Below are 12,835 nucleotides of genomic sequence, written 5' to 3'. Positions count from 1 at the left end.
TATTTTTTTCTCAAGTCAAAAAAACAAAACATACAGAGAATGACATATTGGATTGATTTCAATACAGTGGCAATTTATTTTAATCATTCCTTTTCCCCAGACACCCTGTCCAGTCTTTTCTCCAACTCAAGAAAACCCTGTCTCTCCTACAACACACACACACACAAACACACACACACACACACACACACACACACACACACACCCACACAACCAGGAGTCCTGGTATGTTTGAATTGATGACACAGGTAAATCAATGGGATATGATGGTAGTGGACAAAGTCACCATGTCATGAGGCGATGATGGGAGAGACCAACTGCATGGATTTCAACAGTGTATTGCCAATACCTGTATCCAATGCAGGTGGTACAGTCCAGTCAATTCAAAATCCCTCCTGTTGAAACACATTTGGTAGACAGGGCGAGTTGTACCAAATACGTTCCCGACCATGAACCAGATTAAGATCCCGACAACTCCAGACTGCATCCGAGTACCAGTCCCACCATGGAAGTCCACAGGGATCGAATTCCATTCCCTCAGGACTCCCAGTTCCATACAGTACTCCACCCCCTTCCCTCCCACCCACGCCGAGATTCCCAATCACAGGTACATACACTGGTAGGAAAAAGGACAAACACGGATTTCAGAAAATAATCAGTATCACTTGTGGATGAAGAGGGGGGAGGGAAAGCCAGCTAGTCCAATCAAATGCCTGTCCTATTGCTTGGAGGGAACACCAGAGGAAACTGAACAATCTGTGTTCCATAGTCATACAGGCAAGAGAATCAAACACTTGTCCACTTCATCAATCAAACTAGGCCTAGTAAAGTGTAAGAGCACCCGGAAGTGAATGTTAAGTTTGTCTATGCTTGGTCCGTGGTTTTCATAAACTTCAAGGATTCACTGACGCACTAATGTAGTGGGTAGGGGGATGTAGAGGCCAAAAGTGCTCCGAAATGGCTGGTCTCCTTTGTTAAAAATCACTGAACTGAAACTGACGCTTCTAGAGAAGTTTTGTCAACTCAACTGAGGGCCTATGTCGCCCTCCAGTGGCCAAGAGCGTAACTGAAAACACTAAGCTGAATATTGAATTTTCTACCTTAACTGTAGTAGAGCCACTTAGCGGAAGCCTCACGAATGGACTGCATGCAAAATGTTCCTTTCTACAACTGAACGAGAACGCGGCGGCCATCTTGGGCCAAATTGGAGCCGGAATGGCAGAAACTGAACAAGTCGATTGGGAAACAGAATGGAAGAGACCCTTAGGGGGAGAAATCGAACATACCCCCCTCCGTTCCCTGCCCCTTCATCCAAAGTACCTGAACACAGACCCTCTTTGCAAACAGCTCTTCTTACCAAGTCAGAAGCAAATGAGAAAAAAATACTTAAAAAAAAAATCATTGGATTCTCAATTTATCCTCTATACTGATTCACACAAGTAGTACGTTTCTCTTTTCTTTCTTAAATAAATTGATCGAGTATTGAACAAAGTATTGAGAACTCATTTACATTTGCTAATTAGAATTATGGAACACATTATTGAAAGGTGGGAGGGATTTCAAATAAGAGCGCTTCAACCTAAATCTGGATGATTAAAATGTATTAACAGGTTGCTACTCATTCATAAACAATGACAGAAGCAAGGACACCGACCAACTAGTATCCCTCTTCCAATTAGAAACGCCCCATTCTCTCCTAAAACCAAACAGAATCAAATAGTAATATTATCTCATTATTCCATTCTAAGTCTTTCATAAACCTCATACTTCCCAGTGTTTTAAGAAAGAAGTGGTTTGCTGGAAAAATCTGCTTTTTGCTGTTGTACACAAGTCTCATCTAATGGTGAAGAGCACAGGGATGCTGGTGGCTGTTTTTTGACATCTTTCAGGCTTGTCTTTGGGGTGAGGGTAAAGGGGTTTATTTGGAATGTCATAGAAAGGTGACAGTACGTCAACATCTCCCTTTCGGCTTTCTGCATCCATGACCTGACCATCTGTCGTCCTAGGCAGTCTTCATTGTGCTGCAAGGAATACAACTATTCATTATCACCTGCAGTATCATGGCAACCCTTTCTACTACTCTACTTCCACTGTTCTGAACTGCACATTTGTAATCTTTTATGCTGTTCATCTCAACGCTGGCCAGCCTTCTTTAGTTTATTTAGTAAATATTTTCTTAACTCTATTTCTTGAACTGCATTTGTTATGCAGATGAATGAGGACCCAAAAGCGACTTAACAAAAACAGAGTCTTTATTCCAAACTTAAACAAAACGGTACTCCTGGATATATCTTAGATGACACCTGCTCACACGCAGCATCTGATGAAGGCAAAAACACGACAGGGCGGAACCAGGACACGGAACAGCAAACATCAAACAAAGATCCGACAAGGACAGAAGCGGAAAACAGAGGGAGAAATAGGAACTCTAATCAGAGGGCAAAATAGGGGACAGGTGTGAAAGATTAAATGAGGTAGTTAGGAGAATGAGGAACAGCTGGGAGCAGGAACGGAACGATAGAGAGAGAGCGAGAGAGGAAGAGAGGGAGGGGAAGAGAGAGGGAAAGAACCTACTAAGACCAGCAGAGGGAGACAAATGGAAGGGAAGCACAGGGACAAGACATGATAATCAAAAGACAAAACATGACAGTACCCCCCCACTCACCGAGCGCCTCCTGGCGCACTCGAGGAGGAACCCTGGCGGCAACGGAGGAAATCATTAATCAACGAACGGTCCAGCACGTCCCGAGATGGAACCCAACTCCTCTCCTCAGGACCGTAACCCTCCCAATCCACTAAGTACTGGTGACCACGTCCCCGAGAACGCATGTCCATGATCTTCCGTACCTTGTAAATAGGTGCGCCCTCGACAAGGACGGGAGGGGGGGAGGGAAGACGAACGGGAGCGCGAAGAAAAGGCTTGACACAAGAGACATGGAAGACAGGGTGGACGCGACGAAGATGTCGCGGAAGAAGCAGTCGCACAGCGACAGGATTGACGACCTGAGAGACACGGAACGGACCAATGAACCGCGGAGTCAACTTGCGAGAAGCTGTCGTAAGGGGAAGGTTACGAGTGGAAAGCCACACTCTCTGACCGCGACAATACCTAGGACTCTTAATCCTACGTTTATTGGCGGCTCTCACAGTCTGCGCCCTGTAACGGCAAAGTGCAGACCTGACCCTCCTCCAAGTGCGCTCACAACGTTGGACAAAAGCCTGAGCGGAGGGAACGCTGGACTCGGCGAGCTGGGACGAGAACAGAGGAGGCTGGTAACCAAGACTACTCTGAAACGGAGATAGCCCTGTAGCAGACGAAGGAAGCGAGTTGTGAGCGTACTCAGCCCAGGGGAGCTGTTCTGCCCAAGACGCAGGGTTTCGAAACGAAAGGCTGCGTAAAATGCGACCAATCGACTGATTGGCCCTTTCTGCTTGACCGTTAGACTGGGGATGAAACCCGGAAGAGAGACTGACGGAAGCCCCGATCAAACGACAGAACTCCCTCCAAAACTGTGACGTGAATTGCGGACCTCTGTCTGAAACGGCGTCTAACGGGAGGCCATGAATTCTGAACACATTCTCAATGATGATTTGTGCCGTCTCCTTAGCGGAAGGAAGCTTAGCGAGGGGAATGAAATGTGCCGCCTTAGAGAACCTATCGATAACCGTAAGAATCACAGTCTTCCCCGCAGACGAAGGCAGACCGGTAATAAAGTCTAAGGCGATGTGAGACCATGGTCGAGAAGGAATGGGAAGCGGTCTGAGACGACCGGCAGGAGGAGAGTTACCTGACTTAGTCTGCGCGCAGTCCGAACAAGCAGCCACGAAACGGCGCGTGTCCCGCTCCTGAGTAGGCCACCAAAACCGCTGGCGAATAGAAGCAAGCGTACCCCGAACACCGGGGTGGCCAGCTAACTTGGCAGAATGAGCCCACTGAAGAACAGCCAGACGAGTAGGGACAGGAACAAACAGAAGGTTACTAGGACAAGCGCGCGGCGACGCAGTGTGAGTGAGCGCTTGCTTTACCTGTCTCTCAATTCCCCAGACAGTCAACCCGACAACACGCCCTTCAGGGAGAATCCCCTCGGGGTCGGTAGAAACCACAGAAGAACTAAAGAGACGGGATAAGGCATCAGGCTTGGTGTTCTTATTCCCCGGGCGATAGGAAATCACGAACTTGAAACGAGCGAAAAACAACGCCCAACGAGCTTGACGTGCATTAAGTCGTTTGGCAGAACGGATGTACTCAAGGTTCTTATGGTCAGTCCAAACGACAAAAGGAACGGTCGCCCCCTCCAACCACTGTCGCCATTCGCCTATGGCTAAGCGGATAGCGAGCAGTTCGCGGTTACCCACATCATAGTTGCGTTCCGATGGCGACAGGCGATGAGAAAAGTAAGCGCAAGGATGAACCTTATCGTCAGACTGGAAGCGCTGGGACAGAATGGCTCCCACGCCCACCTCTGAAGCGTCAACCTCGACAATAAATTGTTTAGTGACGTCAGGAGTAACAAGGATAGGAGCGGATGTAAAACGCTTCTTGAGGAGATCAAAAGCTCCCTGGGCGGAACCGGACCACTTAAAGCAAGTCTTGACAGAAGTCAGAGCTGTGAGAGGGGCAGCCACTTGACCGAAATTACGAATGAAACGCCGATAGAAATTAGCGAAACCGAGAAAGCGCTGCAACTCGACACGTGACTTAGGGACGGGCCAATCGCTGACAGCCTGGACCTTAGCGGGATCCATCTGAATGCCTTCAGCGGAAATAACAGAACCAAGAAAAGTGACAGAGGAGACATGAAAGGCGCACTTCTCAGCCTTCACGTAGAGACAATTCTCCAAAAGGCGCTGGAGTACACGTCGAACGTGCTGAACATGAATCTCGAGTGACGGTGAAAAAATCAGGATATCGTCAAGGTAAACGAAAACAAAGATGTTCAGCATGTCTCTCAGTACATCATTGACTAATGCCTGAAAGACCGCTGGAGCATTAGAGAGACCGAACGGCAGAACCCGGTATTCAAAATGCCCTAACGGAGTGTTAAACGCCGTTTTCCACTCGTCCCCCTCTCTGATGCGTACGAGATGGTAAGCGTTACGAAGGTCCAACTTAGTAAAGAACCTGGCTCCCTGCAGCATCTCGAAGGCTGACGACATAAGGGGAAGCGGATAACGATTCTTAACCGTTATGTCATTCAGCCCTCGATAATCCACACAGGGGCGCAGAGTACCGTCCTTCTTCTTAACAAAGAAAAACCCCGCTCCGGCGGGAGAGGAAGAAGGCACCACGGTACCGGCGTTGAGAGAAACAGACAGATAATCCTCGAGAGCCTTACGTTCGGGAGCCGACAGAGAGTAAAGTCTACCCCGAGGGGGAGTGGTCCCCGGAAGGAGATCAATACAACAATCATACGACCGGTGAGGAGGAAGGGAGCTGGCTCTGGACCGACTGAAGACCGTGCGCAGATCATGATATTCCTCCGGCACTCCTGTCAAGTCACCAGGTTCCTCCTGAGTAGAGGGGACAGAAGACACAGGAGGGATAGCAGACATTAAACACTTCACATGACAAGAAACGTTCCAGGATAGGATAGAATTACTAGACCAATTAATAGAAGGATTATGACATACTAGCCAGGGATGACCCAAAACAACAGGTGTAAAAGGTGAACGAAAAATCAAAAAGGAAATGGTCTCACTGTGGTTACCAGATACTGTGAGGGTTAAAGGTAGTGTCTCACATCTGATACTGGGGAGAAGACTACCATCTAAGGCGAACATGGGCGTGGGCTTCCCTAACTGTCTGAGAGGAATGTCATGTTTCCGAGCCCATGCTTCGTCCATAAAACAACCCTCAGCCCCAGAGTCTATCAAGGCACTGCAGGAAGCAGCCGAACCGGTCCAGCGTAGATGGACCGACAAGGTAGTACAGGATCTTGATGGAGAGACCTGAGTAGTAGCGCTCACCAGTAGCCCTCCGCTTACTGATGAGCTCTGGCCTTTTACTGGACATGACATGACAAAATGTCCAGCAGAACCGCAATAGAGACAAAGGCGGTTGGTGATTCTCCGTTCCCTCTCCTTAGTCGAGATGCGAATACCTCCCAGCTGCATGGGCTCAGTCTCTGAGCTGATGGGAGAAGATGGTTGAGATGCGGAGAGGGGAAACACCGTTAACGCGAGCTCTCTTCCACGAGCTCGGTGACGAAGATCTACCCGTCGTTCTATGCGGATGGCGAGTGCAATCAAAGAGTCCACGCTGGAAGGAACCTCCCGGGAGAGAATCTCATCCTTAACCTCAGCGTGAAGTCCCTCCAGAAAACGAGCGAGCAACGCCGGCTCGTTCCAGTCACTGGATGCAGCAAGAGTGCGAAACTCTATAGAGTAATCCGTTATGGATCGATCACCTTGACATAGGGAAGCCAGGACCCTGGAAGCCTCCTTCCCAAAAACTGAACGATCAAAAACCCGTATCATCTCCTCTTTAAAGCTCTGATAATCGTTAGTACACTCAGCCCTTGCCTCCCAGATAGCTGTGCCCCACTCCCGAGCCCGACCAGTAAGGAGTGATATGACGTAGGCGATCCGAGCTCTCTCTCGTGAGTATGTGTTGGGCTGGAGAGAAAACACAATATCACACTGGGTCAGAAAGGAGCGGCACTCAGTGGGTTGCCCAGAGTAACATGGTGGGTTATTAACCCTAGGTTCCGAAGACTCGGAAGACCAGGAAGTAACAGGTGGCACGAGACGAAGACTCTGAAACTGTCCTGAGAGGTTGGAAACCTGAGCGGCCAGGGTCTCAACGGCATGACGAGCAGCAGACAATTCCTGCTCGTGTCTGCCGAGCATTGCTCCCTGGATCTCGATGGCAGTGTTGCGAGAATCCGTAGTCGCTGGGTCCATACTGGTCGGATCTTTCTGTTATGCAGATGAATGAGGACCCAAAAGCGACTTAACAAAAACAGAGTCTTTATTCCAAACTTAAACAAAACGGTACTCCTGGATATATCTTAGATGACACCTGCTCACACGCAGCATCTGATGAAGGCAAAAACACGACAGGGCGGAACCAGGACACGGAACAGCAAACATCAAACAAAGATCCGACAAGGACAGAAGCGGAAAACAGAGGGAGAAATAGGAACTCTAATCAGAGGGCAAAATAGGGGACAGGTGTGAAAGATTAAATGAGGTAGTTAGGAGAATGAGGAACAGCTGGGAGCAGGAACGGAACGATAGAGAGAGAGCGAGAGAGGAAGAGAGGGAGGGGAAGAGAGAGGGAAAGAACCTACTAAGACCAGCAGAGGGAGACAAATGGAAGGGAAGCACAGGGACAAGACATGATAATCAAAAGACAAAACATGACAGCATTGTTGGTTAAAGGCTTGTAAGTAAGCATTTCACCGTAAGGTCTACACCTGTTGTATTCGGTGCATGTGACAAATAAAATTAGATTTGATATATCAAAAACATTAGCTCAATTTTTTCTTCCAACCAAAACAGCAACTGTAGATTTAGAAAAACTGAAAAACTAAAGATAAGTTTTAGTAAAATATGCAATACAGATCACCTCAACTCTTCTACTCTGTTTTTTTTTTTTTGGAAGCTTAAATGCTTTTTAAGGAGAGAAATACAATCCACTGGTAGATTTTTCAAGGCTTTTGGCAATACTCTCCCCTACAACTATACATCCAACAGTGAAGTTCAGAGAGAGACTGGGTGCTGGGAAACAGGGGGGTGAAAAGGAGGGAGGTTTTTGTCAACGTGGTAACCACATCTCCCTCCCCTCTGCTTTCCTCTAGGTACTTAGAACTCTGCTTCAACCCCCTGCATGAAAATTAATAACAGAAACAAAACTTCTAGCTCAAAAAGGCAGCCATTTCTCCTGGCTAAACTGTTCAAGTCTATCAAATACAATAGTAGGAAATATTTTTCGGGACCCCCCCACCCCCCAAGTTGGACAAGGCCCAAAGCCATATGACAAGGCCCTACGCCCTACGTACAATGGTCCCCAAAATATAAAATTCACAAGTGGGATGCCCAGGTTTTTTTTCTTCTTCTTTGTCCACCCAAACCACCGACACCTCTAGCAGAGAGGCTATCCTTCAGTTATCCAGCCCAGGGGCTTGGATTGGGGCAGGGAGAGGCTCCTCAGCCCCCTCTTCTCCTCCTGGCTCCCTCAGTTGTTCTCCTCGTCACTGTCGTCTGGGCTGATGGCCGGGCTGGTGAAGGTGAAGCTGGGCGAGGGGTTGCTGTAGCCCGGAGACAGGGGGCTGTAGGTGGACCCTTTGGGGCTAGTTGGTGAGTAGGTGGGTGAGGTTGGAGAGTATGTTGGGGAGGTAGGGAAGTACTTGGGGCTGGTGGGGGTGTAGGTGGGCGAGGTGGGCGAGTAGGTGGGCGAAGTGGGGCAGTACTTGGGCGTCGTCGGTGAGTAAGTTGGGAAGGTGGGTGAGTATTTGGGAGAGGTCGGAGAGTACTTGGGCGAGGTGGGGGAGTATTTGGGGGAGGTGGGGGTGTACTCTGGAGAACTGGGGGAGTAAGAGGGAGACGTAGGGGTGTATTTGGGCGAGGTGGGTAAGTAGGAGGGCGAGCTGGGGCTGTAAGAGGGGGAATTGGGGGTGTAGGTGGGCGACTGGGGGGTGTAGCGTGGGCTGAAAAAAAAAAAGTAAAAGTAACCAGTCAGAGAAAGATTGATAGATACAAAAATAGAAAAAGTAAATATTTGAACACACATGCTAGCCTATGTAGGACACATAGCCAAGGGGACACCATCCACCGCACATAGGGCTGCAGGTGTCCGGCGGTAGGGTTTAGGGTTACAACGCTTAGACAGCGTGGTGAAGAGGTTAAGACGAGAGAAACTTAACTGCATGATCCCTTCGGCTAGCTCCGGCACCGCACCTGACTCCAGCTCCATTCTGCCTGATGGCTGCTCGAGTGTTTGTGACTGTAAGTGGACAGAGGAGGCCTGGGCGAGGCAGAGTGTATCGTTGCTCCTCAGCTGGCCTGGTTAGATTATATGAGGAAGGCAACGTAAGCCCGGAGAGTGATCTGAATAGCCTTGGCAAGGGCGCACTATGGGGGAAGAGTCAGGTTCCTGACAAACGCTAAACACCACGGTGACAATGATGACTGCTGGGCTGGCTCCCCCATCTTCCCTCTCCCCTCTTCAATGCCTAACCACTTTGCATGGGCCAGAGCAGGGTAATGAGAGAGGGGAAAAGAAGATGCGTCTTGACACTGACAGATGTCTAACTGGTGCGACAGGCAATTTGTACACAGTCCCTGACAAATCAACAAATGAGCACCCTCCTTTCCTCATCTCATGTCTCTCATGAGCATTGATTGGACAGGACAGGACAGGACAGTACAATTGGGGTGCATTTACACAAGTCCAATTATGATATTTTTTCCACTAATTGGTCTTTTGGCTAATCACATCAGATCTTTCCACATCAGCTCTTTTTCAGAGCTGATCTGATTGGTCAAAGACCAATTAGTGTAAACACATCCTTAGTCTCCATTGCATCTCCCAACCAGATCAGTGATAAACAAAAATAAACAAGGTTACAAGCAAAGGAGACCATGTAAGATAATTGGGGTGTAACCCAAGAGACAGGAACCTCCCAGCTAGCACATTTATTTCCTTGAAAGTTGTGGGAACGAACATTTTTGGTTTCCCATTACTTCTGGAAACAAAGCCATATGCTTCCTGACCGGTAAAACTGGACATTTTTTAAAGGTTCTGAGAATGGAAGTGAACATTTAGTTTCTTCTGGGAACATACATTTTTAGGTTGCAGGGAGGTTCTGAGAACATTTTGCCATGGTTTCCTGAAAGTTTTCCTGGGAGGTGTTATTAACGTTCTGAGAAGGTAATTAAATAAAGTTTTTAGAATGTTTCACTATGACTTTTAATAACACTGCTAGCTTAGTTGAACTGTTTTGAACTTCAAGCACTCGTAAGACACACAGAAATGCATTCGCTTAGGCATTAATCATGCAAATACAATTCCTTTTTATTTTGGAATGGCATCAGTGGGATTCAAACCTATGATCTTCTGTTCTCTGTCCATGGAATCAATCCATTGCACCACTAGGATAGAGCTAGCATGCCAGTTTTTTAAAACTCATGCAAGCTGTTCATTTTAGTCTATTCTAACAGGCCCCGTTTCAAAGAAAAAACACTCATTAAGATCAGGTGTGAACACACTTAACAAGATAGAGGATAGAGAGAGTTTTGTTGATGCCGAGAACAGAATGTGTATGTTTTTAAATAACATCCTTAGAACTTTCTTTGAACATTACTAATGTTGTGTTTTTTCTGGAAAGTTTTCTTAATGTTATGAGAAACTGTAGGAAATGTTATACTGAAGTACTGAAATTCTCACTTAAGAAAGATATGGTTCTTAGAACATTATGTGCTAGCTGCGTTTAGAACTTTATGAGCTATCTGGGTATCCTGTACCATTCCCAGAATATTGTGGGTAGTTTGTATGCAAAATAACCATAGGACAACCACGCTCTCACCAACATATGGTTCTCAGAACATTATGTGTTAGCTGGGCTAGGCCTTTGGCCCTGGGCAGCAGAGGGCATTTGGCTTCAGGTTAAAGAGCGAAACGGGGTCAGAGATAGGGTGCTGGGGTCACTGAGCCAATCAGGTCATTCATGCGTTCTTAATCAGAGGGAGTGACAATACACAGACAGACAGAGGGAGATATGAGTGTAATTATTCTTTTTTTGCCTTTATTTAACTAGGCAAGTCGGTTAAGAATAAATCATTATTTATAATGACAGCCTACCGGGGAACAGTGGGTTAACTGCCTTGTTCAGGGGCAGAACGACAGATTTTTACCTTGTTAACTCAGAGATTCGATCCAGCAACCTCCAACACTCTAACCATTAAGCTACCTGCCGCCCCTGTAGTGTAGTGACTGTAGTGACGCCTCTTGCACTGAGATGCATTGCCTAAGACCGCTGCGCCACTCGGGAGCCCAATTTGCCAATTGACAGTGGGTGTGTGTGTAGATTGACAGTGTGTGTGTGTGTGTGTGTGTGTGTGTGTGTGTGTGTGTGTGTGTGTGTGTGTGTGTGTGTGTGTGTGTGTGTGTGTGTGTGTGTGTGTATGTGAGTCTGCGTGCCAGTGGAGGCTGCTGAGGAGAAAAACAGCTAACAATAATGTCCGGAACGGAGCAAATGGAATGGAATCAAACACCTGGAAACCATGTGTTTGATGTACTTGATACCATTCCACCAATTCCGCTCCAGTCATTACCACAAGCCCGTCCTTCCCAATTAAGGTGCCACCAACCTCCTGTGGTGCGTGCTTGTGTGTGCGTGCAAGGTGTGTGTGAGGGAGATAGAGAGGGATGAAATTTAAGGGAGAAATAATTACATTGAGATAACAAGTGATAAAGGAATACGTGCAGAGCAGAGTCCATAAACAATATGTACACAGAGAGAGAGAAACAGAGAGGAGAATGAAGAGATAGCTAACAATATGATTGATATAGATATCGAGAGAGTATGGAGGGATGGAGGGTGTTAAAGTCAAGGGTGGAAAAGGGAGGTAAGTGAAGTGTGACTAGTTTCAGTGTTCCCTCAGATTCCTCAGCTAATTTGAAGAAAGAATGCAAGATTCAGTACAAGTTGGGGAGAAAAGTTGGGGAGAAAAGAAAAAGACAAAGACAAGAAGTGAAATGTGAAGAAAAAAAGTACAAGTTATTTCGTAGATCTTACCTTGTAACTTTAGTTGAGGAGGTAGTGGATTAGGACACGTCTGTGGCGAGAGAGAGAGGAAATGTAGTCATGCAAAGGGAGCGTCTACACACACACACACACACACACACACACACACACACACACACACACACACACACACACACACACACACACACACACACACACACACACACACACACACACACACACACACACACACACACACACAAACAATCTCAACCACACATTCTTCCTGTCTCTGTCTCATACAGTCATAGCCCAGCCCCTTGGTTTACAGAAAAAAATTAACTGCAGAAAAAGTAATGAGAGAGAAAAGCTAAGGAAGCAGAGAGTGAGAGAAAGGCTGAAAAGAGTAAGAACGGGGTGTGAGAGTGTGGCATTAGTGAGACAAAATGATCAGAATAGAATAAGAAAGAGTTGTGAATGACTTTGTGGCATGAGTATTTGTTTATCTTAATGATTAACTATTCAGCCACTATTCCTTCACCATAGCAACATAACCAAACTAACCAGTATTCATATGGCCTCTCCCATAGACACACCTTGTATGGGGAACACTTACCTGACTGAGTGCCCATTATATAGTGATATGACCTCCTACACAGTGACACACTGCATAATCACCAGCCTGGAAATTCTTATGTGGTTCTACAGGGACCTAATTACACTTTGACCCTTGGGGATTCCTTAATGATGATAGTGGGCTGGGCTGACGTTACTATTTCTTAACACTTACATTTTGACTTATGTGGGGCACTGATTTTTAGGAGTGGTGTCCAGCAAACTCCATAACTTGAACCTTGTTCCACATAGTACGTTTTTTGTAAAGTCAGTCCGGACAATGGTGTCTGCTAAATGTGTACATCTGTAGTTTCTCTCATTTGGTCAATATTGCAGACTGTTATATTGATATGTATTGATTTAATCAAGGCAATCTAAATTGGCACATTTTGAGGCCCGTCTACATCCTCAGTACTTCCCTGGAACATCCCATTTTGGTTGCGGTGAGGATGCAGGGTTTGATTACCAAATACACCAACCAAGATGGAAAAAGAGAAGTCCACATTCTAAATAGACTCAAGTGTGTGACT

General features: G+C 46.8%; 1 protein-coding gene across 1 annotated transcript; it reads right to left on the bottom strand.

The window, feature by feature from the left end:
• Positions 1-7,950: 7,950 nt before the first annotated feature.
• Positions 7,951-8,990, bottom strand: LOC120049608 (DNA-directed RNA polymerase II subunit RPB1-like). The gene is made up of 2 exons (XM_038995911.1): positions 8,868-8,990; positions 7,951-8,651 (listed from the first exon to the last, which is right to left on the bottom strand). Exons 1-2 carry the CDS (start codon positions 8,915-8,917, stop codon positions 8,180-8,182), a joined length of 522 nt encoding a protein of 173 aa, XP_038851839.1. The 5' UTR covers positions 8,918-8,990; the 3' UTR covers positions 7,951-8,179.
• Positions 8,991-12,835: the final 3,845 nt, after the last annotated feature.

The sequence above is a fragment of the Salvelinus namaycush genome, chromosome 6 (genome assembly GCF_016432855.1).
Source record: "Salvelinus namaycush isolate Seneca chromosome 6, SaNama_1.0, whole genome shotgun sequence".
Taxonomy (NCBI): Eukaryota; Metazoa; Chordata; class Actinopteri; order Salmoniformes; family Salmonidae; genus Salvelinus; species Salvelinus namaycush.
The sequence above is the reverse complement of the archived record's forward strand: the minus strand, read 5'-3'. Positions and strand labels throughout refer to the sequence as shown.

What these genes read in the sequence shown, in the direction of transcription:
- LOC120049608 (XM_038995911.1), bottom strand. Translation starts at nt 8,917, where the DNA reads ATGGAGCTGGAGTCAGGTGCGGTGCCGGAGCTAGCCGAAGGGATCATG. An exon ending in CTAGCCGAAGGGATCATGCA is followed by an intron (nt 8,652 to 8,867) that starts GTTAAGTTTCTC and finishes TTTTTTTTTCAG; the next exon opens with CCCACGCTACACCCCCCAGT.